General features: G+C 39.2%; 1 protein-coding gene across 4 annotated transcripts in view; it reads right to left on the reverse strand.

The window, feature by feature from the left end:
- RPS6KA3 (ribosomal protein S6 kinase A3) overlaps positions 1 to 17,714 on the reverse strand; it is a 76,639-nt gene that overhangs the window by 50,916 nt on the left and 8,009 nt on the right. For all 4 annotated transcript variants that reach the window (XM_061627280.1, XM_061627279.1, XM_061627278.1 and 1 more), the window contains exons 2-4: positions 15,482 to 15,538; positions 4,530 to 4,646; positions 2,597 to 2,678 (exon numbers count right to left, since the gene is read on the reverse strand). In XM_061627280.1, coding sequence (XP_061483264.1) covers positions 2,597 to 2,678; positions 4,530 to 4,646; positions 15,482 to 15,538 — 256 coding nt within the window. The remainder of the gene's footprint in view (positions 1 to 2,596; positions 2,679 to 4,529; positions 4,647 to 15,481; positions 15,539 to 17,714) is intronic.

The following is a 17,714-nucleotide window of genomic DNA, read 5'->3' on the forward strand; positions in this document are numbered from 1 at the left end:
ATGGCCACAAGGGGGCAGAATGTCCAGTTCAAAAAGCGTGCTGCCGTATGAGCCGCCTGCACAGCCACGAGTGATTCCTCCTCTTTGCAGTTCAAATAGGTTGGAGCACAGTCACAGCCCTGATGGAGCCATTGACGTTCAATAGCTGCCGAGAGTCAGTTGTTGCAATAGGCAGTAGTAGAAGCCAGGTGAGAGAGGAACTCTTGTAGAGCTAAGTATTCCTATCTATAACTCACATACAAGAAAAGCTTTCTCAAGGTAAAAAATCCCCCTTTATGTAGTGCAGGAAAGTCTAAACAAAAAGGGCGGGAAAAGAACGGGACAAACAAAATGGCGCCCGTAACGGAGCGGGAAAAGTAACACTCAAAATGGCGGAGGAGTAATGGCGGACACTGAGGGGCGACAACGAAACTGACAGAAAAACTGTCTAGCACAGTCTCATGAGCTTGCGATAGCCGGTGGCTGAAAGGCGTAATTGCGGCTCGTTAATGAGGCACCGTAGCAGCTAAGGAGCGGTAGAGGAAGCCGCCGCCGCCGACTACAGAGACTATCGCGGCGAGAACTTAAAGCCACAAGTCTGGGGGCGACAGCCGGGGCTTGAAAAATCTCCCAGGCGAGAGTCGCAGCCGCAAGCTCCCGGAGTGAATTTAAAGGGACGTCCGCGAGGCAAAAAGCTGCAGCAGAGCTCAGGAAGGCAGCGAAACAAACGGCCTCGTAGGGGAAAAGTGACTCCTGAAGGCACTAAAACAAACGAGGGGTAAAGCAGAGAGCTGCAGCCGCAAGCTCCCGCTAAAAATAGAGAGAACCGCAGCCGCGGTCTCTCTAAGATCTAAGGCTAAAAGCCGGGGAAAGAAACGGTCCGGGCAAGGGAGAACCCCCCCCCCAGGGAATTCCCCAGGAATTTCACACAACAGTGTTAAATACAAGACAGAGGGAAGGGAAGCACTTGGATACACACAAACGACAAAACCTTCACACCCTGTCAGACAAAAACACAAACAAACACCAAAGACTTAGCTAAATGCTACGCTATTGAAATCTCAATCTTGTTCGTACGAAGGCAAGAATGAACTGGAGAGTGGGAGGGGCCTGACGCCCCTAGTCTTGACTTCAAAGACATTCTTGCCTTCGCACGATAGGTGGAGCTATAACCCGCAGTGAGGGCCGGACTCATATGGAAAATACCCGCAATGCAATAAAAAAAACTTGCAAAAAGAAACCAGACATCTGTTGTACAAAGCAATACTACTGCATTTACATTATGAGTGTGAATTCTGATATTGAAGCCAAAAAACTAAGTGCATTCAAGTTTTATTTGTTCAATCTACAAGTCTAGTTAAAAACTGTCCAGATGTAAAAACAGTCTACACGAAGATGTTTGTAAAACTGTTGAATGAAGAAAACATTCAGTGCATATTCCAAGCTAAGACATAGTCAAGCACCCATAACCATGATTTAAGGTGCAGGAAGACAGATATACAGATTACATTGAAAAGGCATATATTACGTCAATATATAATAATATAAGCACACAATCACACACATTTACCTCAGAATAAGAGCCATTACAAATTACTTTTCTCCTTGATGAAACAGTCTTCCAGTTTATATTCCTGTAGTCCTACCAATTGTGCCAGATCTCCCATATTATATTAGACATGTGTTCAGTAGCCCCCAAATCGAGGCTATCTTCAAGTAAGAAAATCGTAATATGCAAAACAGCTAAGACATTTCTAAGTAAGCATAATTTGGATTAAAGATTAGAGACTTATCCATATTTGAGTTGAATAGACATACTGCAGTTGACTCTGACCAGCAGAGTGAAAGCGAGGATGGAAGAATCATGCCTATGTGGCAAGGAATCTTTGCCTAGCTAGTTAACTCAATGTCTTACTTTCTACGAAACACCCATAGTAAGATGCATAGAAGCATTAGAAGCATTAATAAAGTAAAATAATTACAAGACAAAATACAATAAGTGAAACCCATGACAAAAATGTGGTTGAATAACATGCAACAATGTGAAAATGTAGATGTAGATTCATCTAAATTAAGATGCGATTCTAGGAAACAAAAACAAGGTTGCCCAAATATGAAACTAAGAATACCAAGTACATAAAAGTGCCTACTGGATTCCAGCTTTCTCACATATACTACTTTGCAAAATTGCCTTATTACTGTAATGGGGTTATATATAAATAATTTTTAAAAACTATTTGCCAGTTGGATTTTATGTGCCTTGAGGTATGAATTCCTCTCATTTTTTAAGGAGGCTTAAAAATGTATCAAGATTATACAGAGGCTCAGCCAGCAAGTCAACATTAGAAGATATTACTTTGACATCTTAGTTCCTGCAATTCTTGAGTGCACAAATGCCAGATTCACACAGAGACACAAGGATTTTGCTAGCACTTTGCTTTCACTATCAGCTCCTCCACTGAATCTCCAGCTTATTTTTGAAACTCATGCCTTTCAAGCAGGAATCCTGTATGTATGCAGGTTTATTTGACCTTGTTACACTGCCACCAGTCTCTTGTAAAGATGTTTTGATGTGTCATTCCAACATAATTACATTTCTAAAAATCATATAATTTACCTTTCAGTGTTGCTTTTTTTAGCACCTTCATTGCATACAGCTGTCTGGCATCTGATCCTGAGATTTTTTTTACAAGGAATACCTGTATGAAGCACATGTAACAATTTCATAACAATGATCCATCAAACAATCAAATGAAAACCACTGAGGTAAATAGCCCCAGGGCAAGCACATCTCTGCAGACACACACATAAAATCCACTCACGCACATTTCAAGCATGTAGAGTCTCCACACAGTGAGAAAACAGAATGATGTGTGCCGACTCACTCTATGATATGTCCCCCCATGCATGACTATCATATCTCCAGTCCCACTCTGTATGTGACATTTGTGATCTTTATCCCTGATTTTGAGAGCAGTAACTCCACATAGACCTTAGTAAAATGATAACTTTTAATCCATTAAAGTAAATTAGACCCAAGGGTAAGATAGTCATGATATTGCTCCTCCTCATGTAGACTCTACATACTTTTTAAAAGGTACATGTGAATAAGGGTCAAGTCTCAATAATACAAAAACAAGTACATCTGCAATATAATTTCACATGCCTGACTCACCAAATATTTCACTTTTCACTAGAAGGGGGAGATATTGCCTTCCAGTTACTTAAAGAGACCAAGCGTAAGGAGCAGAGAAAACTGGGTGGCAGTGTCCTAGGTATAGCTTAAACTTTCTTTTATCCAACTGAATTCCTGAGAATTATAACAGCAGTGAACAACAGAGCAATCCAAACCCTGGATGCGCAGCAGCAGGGTATGATGGAGTGGCAGAGTCACCACCACATCTGCAACATCATGTTGGCCAAGACAAAAGCATAGTAGTTGAGCTAGATGCCATCAAGTGATGGCAGTGGGATTGGCTCATGATCCAGAGAATCCGTGACCAGCTCAGCCCTTCGCCCTCACTGGGACACCCATTTCAGGACTTTCCACAAGCAATCACCAGTGGGTAACCCACCGGCAGGTGAACAGGGAGCTCCACACTAGTGGAGCTGATCTGGGTTGAGGAGAGGTAGACTTCTGCCTCATCCAACCTCAGCGTGTCAGATCGGGAGTTTGGATTGTACCCCTAGTCAAGATTAGTTAAACATGACCACTCAGCCTCTATTTACATTTAAACTTTGAAGGAAGAAAATGTGTAGTTGTAAAGTAATCATCTTGGGACACAAAACTGAGTGATAACACAATAGTTAGGTAAGTAGATTATCCCCACAAAAGGGGAAAAATACATGTCAAACTTCTAAACTTTTAAAAAGAAAATCATCTCCACATGCTACCATGGAAATCCAAGCACCATCCCTTGTTCCAAGAGATGTAACTTTCCTTCCAATTGTGTTGCAGTATAGAATAGACAATTACAATGAATTTCATTTTATTTAACAGAATTTGCCCAGAGAACAATGTTTTTAGTGGTTTTAATTTTGATAGATGTAGGTCAAGAATATGACACTAAGGCTGCAATTCAATACATGTCTACTCAGAAGTAAGCTCCCTTAGATTCAATGAGACTTACCCACAGGTGTGTGTATTGGATTGCAGCCTAAATGTATGTATGTTTTAATTCATCCTTGAAAGGCTATTGGGTGATACTCAATATTAATCACACTCAGAGCATACCCACTGGAATTATTTCAATGAGCCTACTCTCAGTATGACCAATACTGGTATCTCCTCTAGCATAAATATTAAGCTGATCCATTGAGATTTCAAGAAATATGTTTAATTGATATCATTCATTGAAAAAATTGACAATAAGCATTCCTGCATATTTAGATCTGAGCTAGGGCAGCAACCTAGGAGACAATTAAGGAGATTAGAACAAAGGATTCAAGAGGTGATATTATCGAACCAGAGCATCTATTTTGGGAACTGGCTCAAGCAAGCCATCTGAGCACCACGACAGCCTGTACAAATTCAACAGATCCTTCCTTACCTTTCCAAAAGACCCCTGTCCTAGTACTTTAAGCAGTTCAAATTGTGAAGGATCTGCTTTTTCATATCCCTCCTTGACATGATATGTTATTGCAATCTCTTTAATATTGCCTTCTTCCTGCAAAGGAAACAAGAATAAAGCTCTCAATTTCATGCTTGGAATTAATGCCAGGAATATTCATAATAGGCTGGTATTTAACTATTCACAGATAAAGGCAATTGTAATGGTAAAAACCAACAAGAGAAATATATATTTCATTAAGTCCAGTGTTGGTGCAATTAGAAAAGACAGGAATTACTGAAATTACTGAATCTAACAGATTCTGATGTGATGGATTAATTGAAATGTTTATTTTGACTATGGTTATGACAATAAGATTATCATAATTAGTAATGAGATGGATTAATCGATATGCTTATCTGGAAAAAAAAAATTGATAGATATATTTCTTAAAGAATTGAAACCTCTCTTTGACTTTTTGTGGAAAGAATAAAGTAATGTTTATGAGATTTGATGATTAAGTAAGATAACTACTGGAGGAAAGTGATTTTATAATATGACTTAAGAGACAGGATTGTTATATATTATAGACTTATAACTGATTTGATCTTTGACAAATGGGAAGTCAATATTTTACTCTTTATTTTTTATTTTTGTTTTTTTTTTCTTTTTTTTTTTTTGTTTAACTATTTTTGATTTTGTTTTTTGTCTTTGAATGTTTTATGATTTCGTCTTGTATGTTTTATGAAAATCTGAATAAAAATTATTGAAAAAAAAAAAAAGAAAAGACAGGAATGCAGTGTTTCCACAAAAGTTTGGTTTTCTTCATGTTTGGGAAAACCACCAGTTGGGACATGATTGATATTATGGTGCCAGATTTTTATAGAGTATGGGAATGCAAAATAACAGAAGGGAGGGTATAGTTATGAAAAGCGTTTTTCAAATTAAGAAAATAAAAAGAAGATAATAGTAATCTGGTATTTTCACTTACATAGTACAAATACTAAGTTTAGGTCATTATTGCATGCCACTTTTAAAATGTCTCTTCAACAGCTTTCTTTTTCTCAATACAATATGCAGTTGCTACATTAACAGCTATTTGCCCCTCAAAGTTGCCTTTTCTAAGAGCTAATTCACACTTTGCAAAAAAGTGGAGAAAGCAGAAGCCAAGTGACTCACTTCTACTTTTGGTGGTGTACACTAAGGGGGACTTGTGGGTGTCCCTATAATAAATAACTGCAAATCTCACTGTGAACACAACAGGAAAAGCAGAAGAGTGAGCCTCTTGGACGTCTTCCCCAGCTTCTGCGTTTATGTGCAAACTAGATGGGGGTTTCATGCTTTGGAAAGGGCTTATACAACCATGATAAGCCCTGCCTCACTCACAGCATTGTTTCTAGCCTTCCCAGGCAGTACAGAGTGTATAGGTTTATTTAGTGTACATACACAAAGTAAATAAAAGAATTAGTATTTCCTTTTATTAAAAAAATTATTCTCAATAATTTGTCACATTTGCACCCAATCATTTCTCCAAAGAGATTAGGCAGGGTAATATACTTTGTATTATCACTTTATCCTCACAATCATCCCACTGAACCTTCTATCTGAGTGGAGATTTGAACCCAAGTGCCCCTCACTATGCATTTTCTTGCTGCACAATAGGCAAAGCTCTTCACATACATAAAAAGTGCCAGAATTTTAGGGTTGTATGATTATAGCCTTAGTAAGCCACATGAAAGTCACACAACTACTACGAGTTAAAAAGACTAGCCATGCCTTGGGCTATCTCTATTTGCTTCAAGCTCAGCAGTGATGGAGAAGAATAGAGCCATGGCAACAGCCGTAAGTATTAAGAACATAAATAATGCAAGAAAACAATGAAAATAAGGACAGGAGCTATAATAGAGGGGCAGAGAAAAAAGCAGCTATGTTTGTAGAAGAGAAGCCTCTTTGCTGCTTCTGTGTTTTACAACAGTGAAACTGAATAACTGTTATCCTTTCAGCAGCTGGCTTCATTCTCCTTCCTGGCATGATGGTGACAACAGAGATGTAAAATATTATTTCATAATTGCATAGATAATAAATAACTGTACAGCACTCTGAGAATGTATATGTGTATAAGATTGTGCCCTAAATAAATGTATTATGTGGCCTAATTTAGAAAACTGTGAACAGCTCTTATAGCCCCATCTCAAAATAGGATGCCTTAGAATGGGAAAAAGCACTGAAAAGGCCAAACAAATTGACCAAATGGTTGGTGCACCTTCTCTACAAAGACAGGCATTAGTGTTTGGTGCTTTTTAGTTACCAAAAAATGACAATGTGGGACATAAGGGAGGCTTAAAAAATTGTGTATGATGCAGAAAAAGTAGACAGAGAAATTTTCTCTCTCATAATAGTAGAGTTTGGGATCATCCAATGTGATTGATTGGTAGCAGATTCTGGGAAGATGGAAGAGAGTTCTTCACACAACACATAATTCTGAACACCAGTTACTGGAGGAAAACAGTAGAGGGAGGGGCATTGCCTGTGTCTTGCTTATGGGCTTCCCAGAAGAATGTGATTGATCACTGTGGGAAGCAAGATGCTTAGCTATTGGTCTTATACAATAGGGCTTTTCTTGAGTTCTCACCCAGTTCCAAACCACTTGTGAACCAATCATGAATGTGGATATTTGTGAGTAAATATAAATGCAGATCCTCAACACCTTCTCTCTTATCATGTTCTGGCTATCATATTGAGAACATGTACAAGAAACAAGTTAATCAACCATTTAGGAAACATACTGCCTCCACCCCACAACTTGGACCTTACTTTAGGGAAAAGGCAATGCCTTTTGGCCACTTTGATCACTACCAGCCTCTTCAATGAAAGGGCACACTTTACAGCTGAGGAATTAGGGTGTTCAACAGACAAATGTATAGGGACTGAAATAATGCATGTCAAGAGGAAGTAGGGGTAGAAGGAAGATACTGGTAGGGAGGAAAATTTGGAACATTCCCCCCACAAATATGCCAACCAGAACTGTGAAATTTCACAGGCCTTTAACTAGCCATTAATGACAGATGTGCTGGTTTTTATCCTCCTTCACTTTATCATAACATTGCAAGTGGACAAGCCGAAAATAGATATAAATGGATTTTCTGGACCCTTTCCGTCCCAGAATGTTATATATGTGAAAAAGTTCCTGGCATATTATGCTAAACTCTGTCAGGAATCTGCAACATGCTAAGATCATTTATGAATGTCAGAGCAGAGACTCCACAAGTCTGTCTGGGTTATAAACACTACCTTCACATGAAACATCGCTACTGATTTTGGAAAACTAATATTTAATAATGTTGTAATTATCTTATTTGTATTAAGGTGAAAACTCAGGCAAGTATTTCTTACATGGATTCAACATTAAAGAAAGCAGGTTTGTATCTGATTGTGTCCTTTGTGTTAGTCTCTTTGATCCAGCAGAACCTTCTGTCAGTGAAATCAGAGAGAAGCAACTTTTACTGATTCCCCTCTCACAGTCCCAAAATCTGCTGTAGTGGGTTGGAGAGCCCTTAAGAACAATGCAGGAGGTGGTATAGGAGAGGGGGGCTGCAGACAGAGATAAGCAAAAATGCCCTCTCTCTCCCTGTTCCACAAGTGGAAGGCTTTGCTGGATCAAAGAGCCTTCCATCAACATAAGGGTTGCAACTGAATACAATCCCACATTTATAAAAATTTTAAAATTCAAATGATTGACTGATTAGTAAAATGAACCTGTTCTATCACTCACACAGGGTTTTTTACTTAAAAAAATCATCTATCTTAAAGTTTGGGGGCAGCTTTCAACAAATAATACCAACATAAAAATAATCACTAAAAACTTGCACTTTGTACTATCAGCATTAAAAACTAGAAATGCTCATCCTACAGCAATAGGCCTGTGAAAAGGAATAGGATTGGTGGACCGGCCACATTGCAAAATGCCTTGTCACAATGTGATTAGATTACTGTAATGCCCCCTCTAAAGGGGATTGCCTTTTGAAAGTGTTTAGAGACTATGGTTGGTGCAGATTGCAGCAGCTCATGTATTGACTAGGGCTCACTACTATATCATCTTCATTGGCTGGGTATACTGGATGGGGCCTTCTTGATGGTGGCACCACTTTTTGGAATTCTTGGCTTTAGAATATCCAGTTGATTTGCTTCTTACCTACTATAATATTTCTGCTCGAAGCACTATTATTTATGCAGGCTGAGTCCAATGTTGTCCGTGAGTAAGTGGAACACAACCACCACTCACACATCTTCCTCTCCTTCCTGCTGCAGTCCTCTGCACACTCTCAAAATCTACTGTGGAAGTTTAGGGAACACTCCAATGATGATGTGGGGGCATGCAGGAGGCTACAGGAGGTAGTAGAGGAAGGTGAAATCACATTATACAAGTATAAGTCAATGTGAGAAATGCTCAATTCCACTCTATGTGTTTGGGATTTTAACTGTTACTTATTCTTTCCTCCCTTTCTTGATTTTGCTGCTTCTTTTTTAATTTTGCTGATTGGTGCTTTATTTGTGTTTAGGTTCTTTAAATGATTCTTCACTACTGCCATGCCCTTGCTGGAGGACTCCTCTTTGGAGGACAACCTGAGGCTTCCCAAGCCAAATGTCACAGATGGACAGCCCCTGTCAAGGGACCTAGAGTCAACTCTGGGGAATCCTGGTCCCCCAAGGGAGAAGGCAGCTGATTCTCTCAAAACACATATAGACTCACCTACGAATTGGAGGCAGATGCCACACGGTCACCTAGTCCTACAGAGTGCAAGCACCAAAGGGTGAATGCTCAGTTGGCTGTCAGACATAGATGTGTCTGTCTGAAGAATAACGAGTCTACATAATGGTTTTTAATACTGTATTTTAAATTTCTGTAACCCGCCTTGGAACGTAATGGTGAAGGGCAGGCAATAAATGTAATAATAATAATAAACGGTGGTGGTAGTAGTAGTAGTAAAGGATACTTGGGAGCAAGCCACTCATCACAGATAGCCAATTTTCTCAGTTAACACTGATGGCCTGCAGCTGGCCTCCATATGGGGCTCTGCATTTCTATACATACGGTGCTAAAACAACATCTATGTACCAGCTCCCAGATTCCAGTCTTATATATCTCCTGATAAATTAGCTCTTCACCACCACACCCCAACTGCCACATTTGGACTTCAGACTGTCTTTAGGCCTTGCTTCTCACACCAACCCTGATCTTGGACTTTGGCCTGCCTTCAGACTGTGCTTCAGTCCAGCCGTTGCTAATTCTTAGCTGCTCTGTTTTCACAAAGGACAGCTATTTTGAGGCTTTGCATGGATTAAAGATCTGCCCACTAGAGCCATTTTTTCTAGGGAAGACTGCAGTTGGGAAATCAGCCAAAATTGGTAAAAAGCACTCCTTGCCACAACTAATCTGAGCATCCAGGGAAAATGCTACATTCTAATCCTTCAGCAGAAGTGTAACTTCATCCAGAAAAAGTCATATATCTTCACCCAGATCACCAGAACTCCTGATCAATAGTACATCTATCCTACTTGGATTATATTTCAGTTTATTCACTAGGCAGAGACTTATTAATTCTACTGTTTTCCAGTGGATCAGAAGAGAGAAAGGAGAAGCTGTATTTCATCAACATTACTGATGACACTTCAATCCAAACATCCAGATGACCTCTCTCAGATTGTATGGAGATATTAAACAGCATGGGAGCTAAGGTGGAACCTTGTGGCACCTTACAAATCAAAACAGCAGACATCATGCCACTTTCTGGAATCAACTCTCCAAGAATGACTGAAGCCACTGAAGAACAGAAACCTAGGTTGTTGATCATAGAAACAGTTCACCAGGACATGGGAAAGATTCCTATTTTCAGTTGGAACATCCTAGCTTAAGTATGTTATGTAAGGAACAAACATACATGAAAAGTAACCTTGTTCTTTCAGCCACAGTAACACAGTGAAGGTTACTGGATGATAGAGCTTTAACAAAAAAAAAAGACTACTCAGTTCTGGCATAAATCCCTCTTGTACATAGTTTCCTTTTCCTCTACTGTTTAACTCAGGAAACGATCTAGAATTTATTTTTCTCAAGGGATTATGGAATGAAGATTTCGTTCTTTTAAGATAAACTGGACTTTATCTAGTTATGCTGCAATCTGATACGTATTTACCTGGAACTCATTGAACTCACTGTGGCTTACATTCAAGTAAGGAAGGGGGGGCAGCACCAAAAGAACAAAGGAAGCAAAAGAGACAGCAAAGGCTCAAAAAAGTGTTGAAAGATCAATCTTTATGAATAGTTAAGATGTATACAGTTGATAACAACTTTCCTCAGGGGCACAAAATTAATGTTTTTCTATCAGGGCACCATTTCTCTCTTCTGAGTAGAAATGTATAGGACTGCACCGCTGAGTTCCTTGGAAGCCTAACGGGAAGGGCTGGAGGTCAGTGTGAAAGGGCAGCTAGCACATGGGGCTGCCGCATGAGGTAACAGTGGCTCTGTCTCAGGTGATAGGACACCTTGCACCAGCCCTGGAACTCAGGAAATCTAACTCTCAATTGTATGTACACCAAAGTAACTCTCAAATATGTGTGTTTAACAGATAGAAAATCTACAAAGTCTAAACACGATTAAGAAAGTATGGTCGTTAACTTTCCTTCTAAGCAACAGGAAGCATCAAGCCCTAAAGTTCTTACTGTTACCAAATGTTCCACTACTTAGAAATTTTCCTGTTAGAGTCCTGAATTTTATCTTTGTCTTGGAAAGAAATAAAAAATAAGAATCCATAGTATTTAAAGAAGTTATGTGATAGCACAAAGAGACTGATGATAATGAAGAATCTATTACCTCATACCAATAGGCAGCATTTTTCAGTCTCTACATTACAGTTATCCTCCTCCTAATAATAATAATACTTAGCATTTATTTAGCATTTTTGAATGTTTGAAGCACTCCACATACATTCTTTTGTTGGGATCTTCCTGATTTGTACCTTAGTCCTTAGCCACTATGCAATACCAGCTTGGTTATTCAAAGAACTCTAACCAATAAATCCCCAAAATATGGAGATTACCAATAATCACAAGGGAATGTTGACAATCCTGCACAGATCAATATCTACATTACTACGATAAAACTAGTCGATCTTCATAATAACTTTTAGGCAATTGCCTACATTCACTGTCCATGTTTTAGTATTTTTGATATTCACCAGATATGTGAGGGATTGTCAATTTTCTCTAGATTGTCTACATATTTTGGACTAACATTTCTACTCAAATTGTACTGAAATATTGAATATATTCAATTACTGAATAGTGTATATAATAGACTAAAATTAACTACAAAACCGCATTAATCTGAGGGAGACCATGCGTATGTAATAATTCCAATCTATTAACCAAGATGAAGACATCAAGCTATGAGTTTGTATCTGCCCTGTTGGCATGAATTTCTTACTGGTTAAGTCCAGCAAGTGCTCCGTGTCAGTTACTCCCAGGTATGTACATATTGGATTGTAGCCTTAATCTATCAAAAGTGTGGGGAAAAAGATAAGTCTAGAAAAGGCTAAGAAGGTGGTATTGTATGCTCTTGCCTGATTTTTTCACCATCTTCCTAACCTTTTCTAGACTTACCTTTTTCCCCAGGCTTTTGATAGATTAAGGCTGCAATCCAATACACACATACCATTGAACCCAATGGAGCTTGCTTCTGAGTAGACATGTATGTTCTGTGACTAGTGTGCTCCCAAAGTTTCCTGTGGTTGTTTTGAAGGTTGCTTTGTTCTGTTTTGAAAGTAGAATGTATTTATATTTATGTTTTAAACATGTTGCAAGTCGCTTGGAGACCTTTGGGTAACAAACAACTAACAAGTATAAATAGCAGCAGCAACTATCAGTTTGGGTCAGGCTTGTTGATCTAGGGCAGCTTCTCCAACCTGGCACCCTCCAGATGCTTTGGACCACAAATCCCATCATCCCTGACCATTGGCTGAGGCTGATGAGCTGTAGTGCAAAACACGTGGAGCACACCAAGCTGGAGGAGGTTGTTGTATCTTGCTTCGGGTTTGAGAGGTTGTGGATTCAAATCCCAGACAAGCCCATTCACGGAGAAAAGGAGTAAGCCCTACCTTTCTTAAGAATGTGGTGATGGTCACAAGCTTAGGTGGTTTTTAAAGGGGCTTGGACCTATCCTCCATGCATATTTGTCAATCAGCAGCTATTAACTATGATGGCTAACAACATGCATATTTAGAGACAGCTGCTTAGAGACACAAAGCACAGGAGGGCTTTTATGCTCTATTTGTGGGCTTCCCAGTGGTATGGTTGGCCACTGTGGGGAAAAGATACTAGACTGGATGGACCTTTGGTCTGATCCAACAGCGATCTCTCAATGTTCTTATCTTGATGTACTGGAGAATTACAAATGCACTAGCCCATAGTGGCGTAATTTGGGAAGATAAAACATATCAAGCACAACACATAACTGAACTCTTTAAGGTTTTTACATTATTTTAAGTACCGAAGAATAAAATATTGTGTAATGCAAGTCAACTAGAAAGGCAGTATGTAAACAAGAATGACTTGCTTTCCTTAAAATTACTTTGGTGGTTATAGTAGTGTAGAAGCTATAGAACATTTCTTTTAAATCAAATGCCTTACCACAAACTAATTTTTATGAGACATGGATAAGAGACAGCTTTAACAATTCTGTTTACTTGTGAATACTCAGTTTTATACATTTGCTGATTATGTAATGTTGCCTTCCTCTGATAACAGTTCACAAGAAGAACAACTGAAGACAATGTTCCAAGTTTAAAATAATAAGTTGAAATTTGCCTAAATAATTTGTTTATTCTATTGCCATAAGTCAACTGTGTCTTCAGGCATATTGTATTTCATACAATACAAATACAAGAATGATATAAAATCTAAGCAACTCAGCAACAGTTGACAAAATCTAGCCAGAGTTAAGTGCTTTGAAATCCCAGTGGCTGAATTGGTGAAATGCTCCAATGGGCTTAAAAGAGCCTAACTTTGGCTAGACTGAGTACAGTCTTCTGTTACCACCAAATAAAAAGTACAACCTTAAGCATGCTTAATCAAAAGTAAGTTCAAGTGAGCTCAGTAGAACTTACTCCCTAATAAGAGTATTTAACATTGGAACCCAGGCAACTTGGTCTGCAGTTTCACACACTCAAAGATGTAGCCAGGGCTGTGGAGTCGGTACACCAAACCTTCGACTCCGACTCCTCTATTTTTCTACTGTCCGACTCCGACTCCACCCAAAATTGCTTCCAACTCCACAGCCCTGGAAAGGGCTGTAAATGTCATTTAAATTGGAAGCTCTCATAGGAGCATTTTTATCATTGCCTGAATATGCACTGATCTTGGCATCACAGCATTTGTCTTCATCTGGGTCCTGTGTCATACACTGACACACAAAATGTTTTCCATCTTGAGTTATGGTGAAATGCTCAACTACAGCTGACTTCATGGGAAGCTTCTTTGACATTTTGAATTTATATTTTAAAAAATTTGTCAATCAAAATTTATTTTGAAGCTGGAGTCGGAGTCGGAACATTTCTACCATCTCCGACTCCACCCAAAATTGCTTCCGACTCCGACGCCGACTCCATGACTCCGACTCCACAGCCCTGGATGTAGCTCAGAAAGTTCTTTTTGTATTCTATCATGCTGGTGGCACCAGCTCTGCTCTGTTGGTCTAGCTGTCAAAAACTGTGAGGTGAGGATACAGCCATTCACTCACTGATAATTCTTATCTATCAAGTTCCAGCCTGGAGTTTATATTTTCAAGAAGTATCTATCTTGCATTAAAAACTGAGTGTAACTAATAAGTTGATAATAGAATTAATTTTACTAGAATTCTGTGTAGATATAACATTGAGTCACGTGGACAATTTGTAAGGAAACCCTTAAAAATAAACCACTTCGTCAGCTCTGCTGAGAAGCCAACTCCATCAGGATTTTCTTCTCCTTCAACTCTCATCCACAACAGCCATTCCTTCAGGTTGTGGAGGAGGGGAAGGGAAGCAAAGATACACCATAGGCTCAGTTGAGACTCCAGCAATTTTTGGTTCCTCCTTCCCTAGAACTGTTGTCATTCCAGCTAGTTATTTTAAGAACTTTGTAACTAAGAACTAATGCTGGAGTTTGCTTTTTCCTTCTCCCTCCAAATCCTGTTCGTGTCATGTCTCTTGTATTGTAAGCCTGGCTCATTTATTATATTTGCAAGTCACTCTGGGAGCCTTTTTGGCTGAAAAGCAGGATAAAAATGGTTTAAATACATGCATAAGTACAGGACTGGTGCAAGAGTCTGCGCTGCCTGAAGCGAGGCAGGGAGAGCCACTGCTTCCACTCCCACCTTCTCATCTCCCCCTCTCCTAGTACTGCTGGCAATGCTGCCACACCTACCTCCTCTTACCTTTTCCTGCTGTAGCTGCCAACTCTCCTCTTCCCTCTAAGAAAGTAACTTTAAATTTTACCTACATATAAACAAAACTTCTAGAAACTACAGCAAAGTGACAGTGACACAGGCAGTCTCTTGACTACCTCACTCAGAATGCAACACTGAGGAAGGACACCCCCACTTTAGCCCTTTCTCAGAATAAGGCAGGGTGGAGAGAGTGGGGGAGAGCTCTGCAGAAACTTTGCAAGAATGGCCAACAATTCAAGACTTCTGATGGTCTGGCCCAACAAGAAGACAAGAGAGTGGGAGGTGCCAATTAGTTACACACAGAGATACACACAGAGAGAGAGAGAGAGACAGACAGACAGACCACTGGCTGACACAATTGTCTCGATTTACCTCATGACTTGGTTAGCCCTGCATATGTGTATACATATCAGTTTGCCCAGCCCCATAGCCTGAAATTGTCCAGGTGCCATGTTGACACTCAGATTTTACTTACTGTTTGTGGATTTATCTCTTCTTCTCCCATAGGTTCATCCATGATTTGTTGGCCATTCTGAAGAGAATAAAAAGAGTTAATAGAGCAACTAAAGTACTGTAGAAACATTTATCTGTATATCTTATGAAAGTTCAAAAACAACAAACCAACATTGTTTGCAAGGAACAATTACTATAAAATAAAGCTGTACTTGCTGTTGTACAGGGTGGTAAAATGAAAAAAGTATAGGAGCTTCCTGAAAGAACGTAAGTTGGCAATTATAAGCCGCTAAGTGTTCAGAATGCTGGAAGTCCCCACACGTGCAAAGAGCAAGAGGAGGGCAACTATCCAGCATAGGGAAATGACTGTTTGAACTTAGCCTTGACAACGGCAGCTGAATATGTGATCCAGCTCCATGGAAAAGTATTGCATTTTTAAAAATATTAAAGTTCTATTACTGTGTAGTAAAGAGAAAGAATACAGCTATGGGACTGTAACGTTAATCAAGTAGATATACCCATTAAAAACTAAAAAAAGCAGCCAGCCAGCTAACACTTTAAAAAAATTAATTCAAAAATATGTGAACACTGTAAATAGTAAGTACTATCTTAACAGAACTTTTCCGTCTGTCATGCAAGATAAAATGCTTCATAAGACATGCAGACATCACCTAAAAAATGAAGTATGCTATTTGCTAATTTTTAACATGCAAATTGAATCAATTAAAGCAATCTTAGTTGAGTGTTACAATGCAATCCTATCTACTCAGAAGCAAACTCCTTTGACTAAAATGGATCTTACTTCCAGGTAAGTAGGTATAAGGATTGCAGCCTTAGTCAAGTAAGAGACCGAATAGAGTATTATAAATAATAATATATAGTTCTTCCTGGAATCTTAATCACCTCCTGAGTTCTGAAGCATTTTCTGTGAACAGTCAATATTTGGATTTCATATTTTAGGTCTTTCATTACCTCCATACCTCATCTCATACTAAAAACAGATATATGAATTACCCTGGGACTGGTGAGCGGAAGGGAAGCACACTCTTGCTTCTGCCACTAACATGGGGACCCAGGGCCACTGGGAGGCTGCACCCTCTACCTCCTACCTGCCAGAAATAACGTCAAGGCAAGGGGAAGACTAAGTTGGCTCCAAATTTCAATCAGAGAAGGAGAAGCTGCAGGGGTCACGCTTCCCCCACTCCCTGCTAGAAAGAAGAACAAGGGGAAAGCACACTCTGGTCCAACCATTGGCCAAATGAGTAAGAGACACTGACTGCTATTCAAGCAACAATAGTATTACTGCACAGAAGTTGAGAGAAAGCTGCTTGAGCCTACACACTCCACAGACCCTACCCCAAAACATACAAACAGACATCCCAGCTATCAGGGTTGTCAGCAAACAGACCCCACTTTTGATGTACAGAAGGCATGGGTCAACACATGTAACAGAAGTCCAGCATTACTGTAAAAGGGCCATGCATAAGTGGAGTATAGAGTTTTGACTTGGCAGGAGAATAGGTTGCATGGGTGTAAATATGATTAAAGCAGTGGCCGTTTTAGCTGGAGTATAGCATTTGTCTATAAGCTTCTCATCCAGACTTGGGTACTCAAAGCAAGTTACTCTTCCTAGAATGACACTGCTTTAAAGCAAAGTATCAAGATAGGTATATTTCAGTTACTTCGAATAGAGAACTGCCATGGATAAGAAGCACTGTGATTATCAACCCCATCCAGAAACAAACAGAAATCTCACTTCAGCACCTATTTATTAATTCCCACTTACTTACACCAGGCAGTTATCCCCACTTCAATGGTAAAGATGGCAATGCAATCTTTGCCACCCAATTCAAAGCAGAGATGTATATTTCAAACATTTCTTACCACTTTCCTTAGACATCAGAATCTTAATTATTCCCATTAATCCAGATCAAAGTGCACAACTGTTATTGAAGTATTGCTTTCCCACTAAAAAGATCTCTAACATTTTATTTTATATGGAAAAATTGAAATAGGACCGAAGTAAATTTAGAACATAATGATGCAACATATTCGATGTGCAATCACATAAAGAACATAAGAAAAGCTCATGGAGTATATGTTTACACTAACTTCTCTGTTCTACATTTATTTTAGTAACATATAATTTTGCTACTCACAAGGGACACCCAGCAAGCATAAGCTACATATAGCAGATCTTTAATTTGTATTTATTCGATTTAGCTAGTAAATCAGACTACTGAAAGACCTATTGT

This window comes from Rhineura floridana, chromosome 5, assembly GCF_030035675.1.
Source record: "Rhineura floridana isolate rRhiFlo1 chromosome 5, rRhiFlo1.hap2, whole genome shotgun sequence".
Classification (NCBI taxonomy): Eukaryota; Metazoa; Chordata; class Lepidosauria; order Squamata; family Rhineuridae; genus Rhineura; species Rhineura floridana.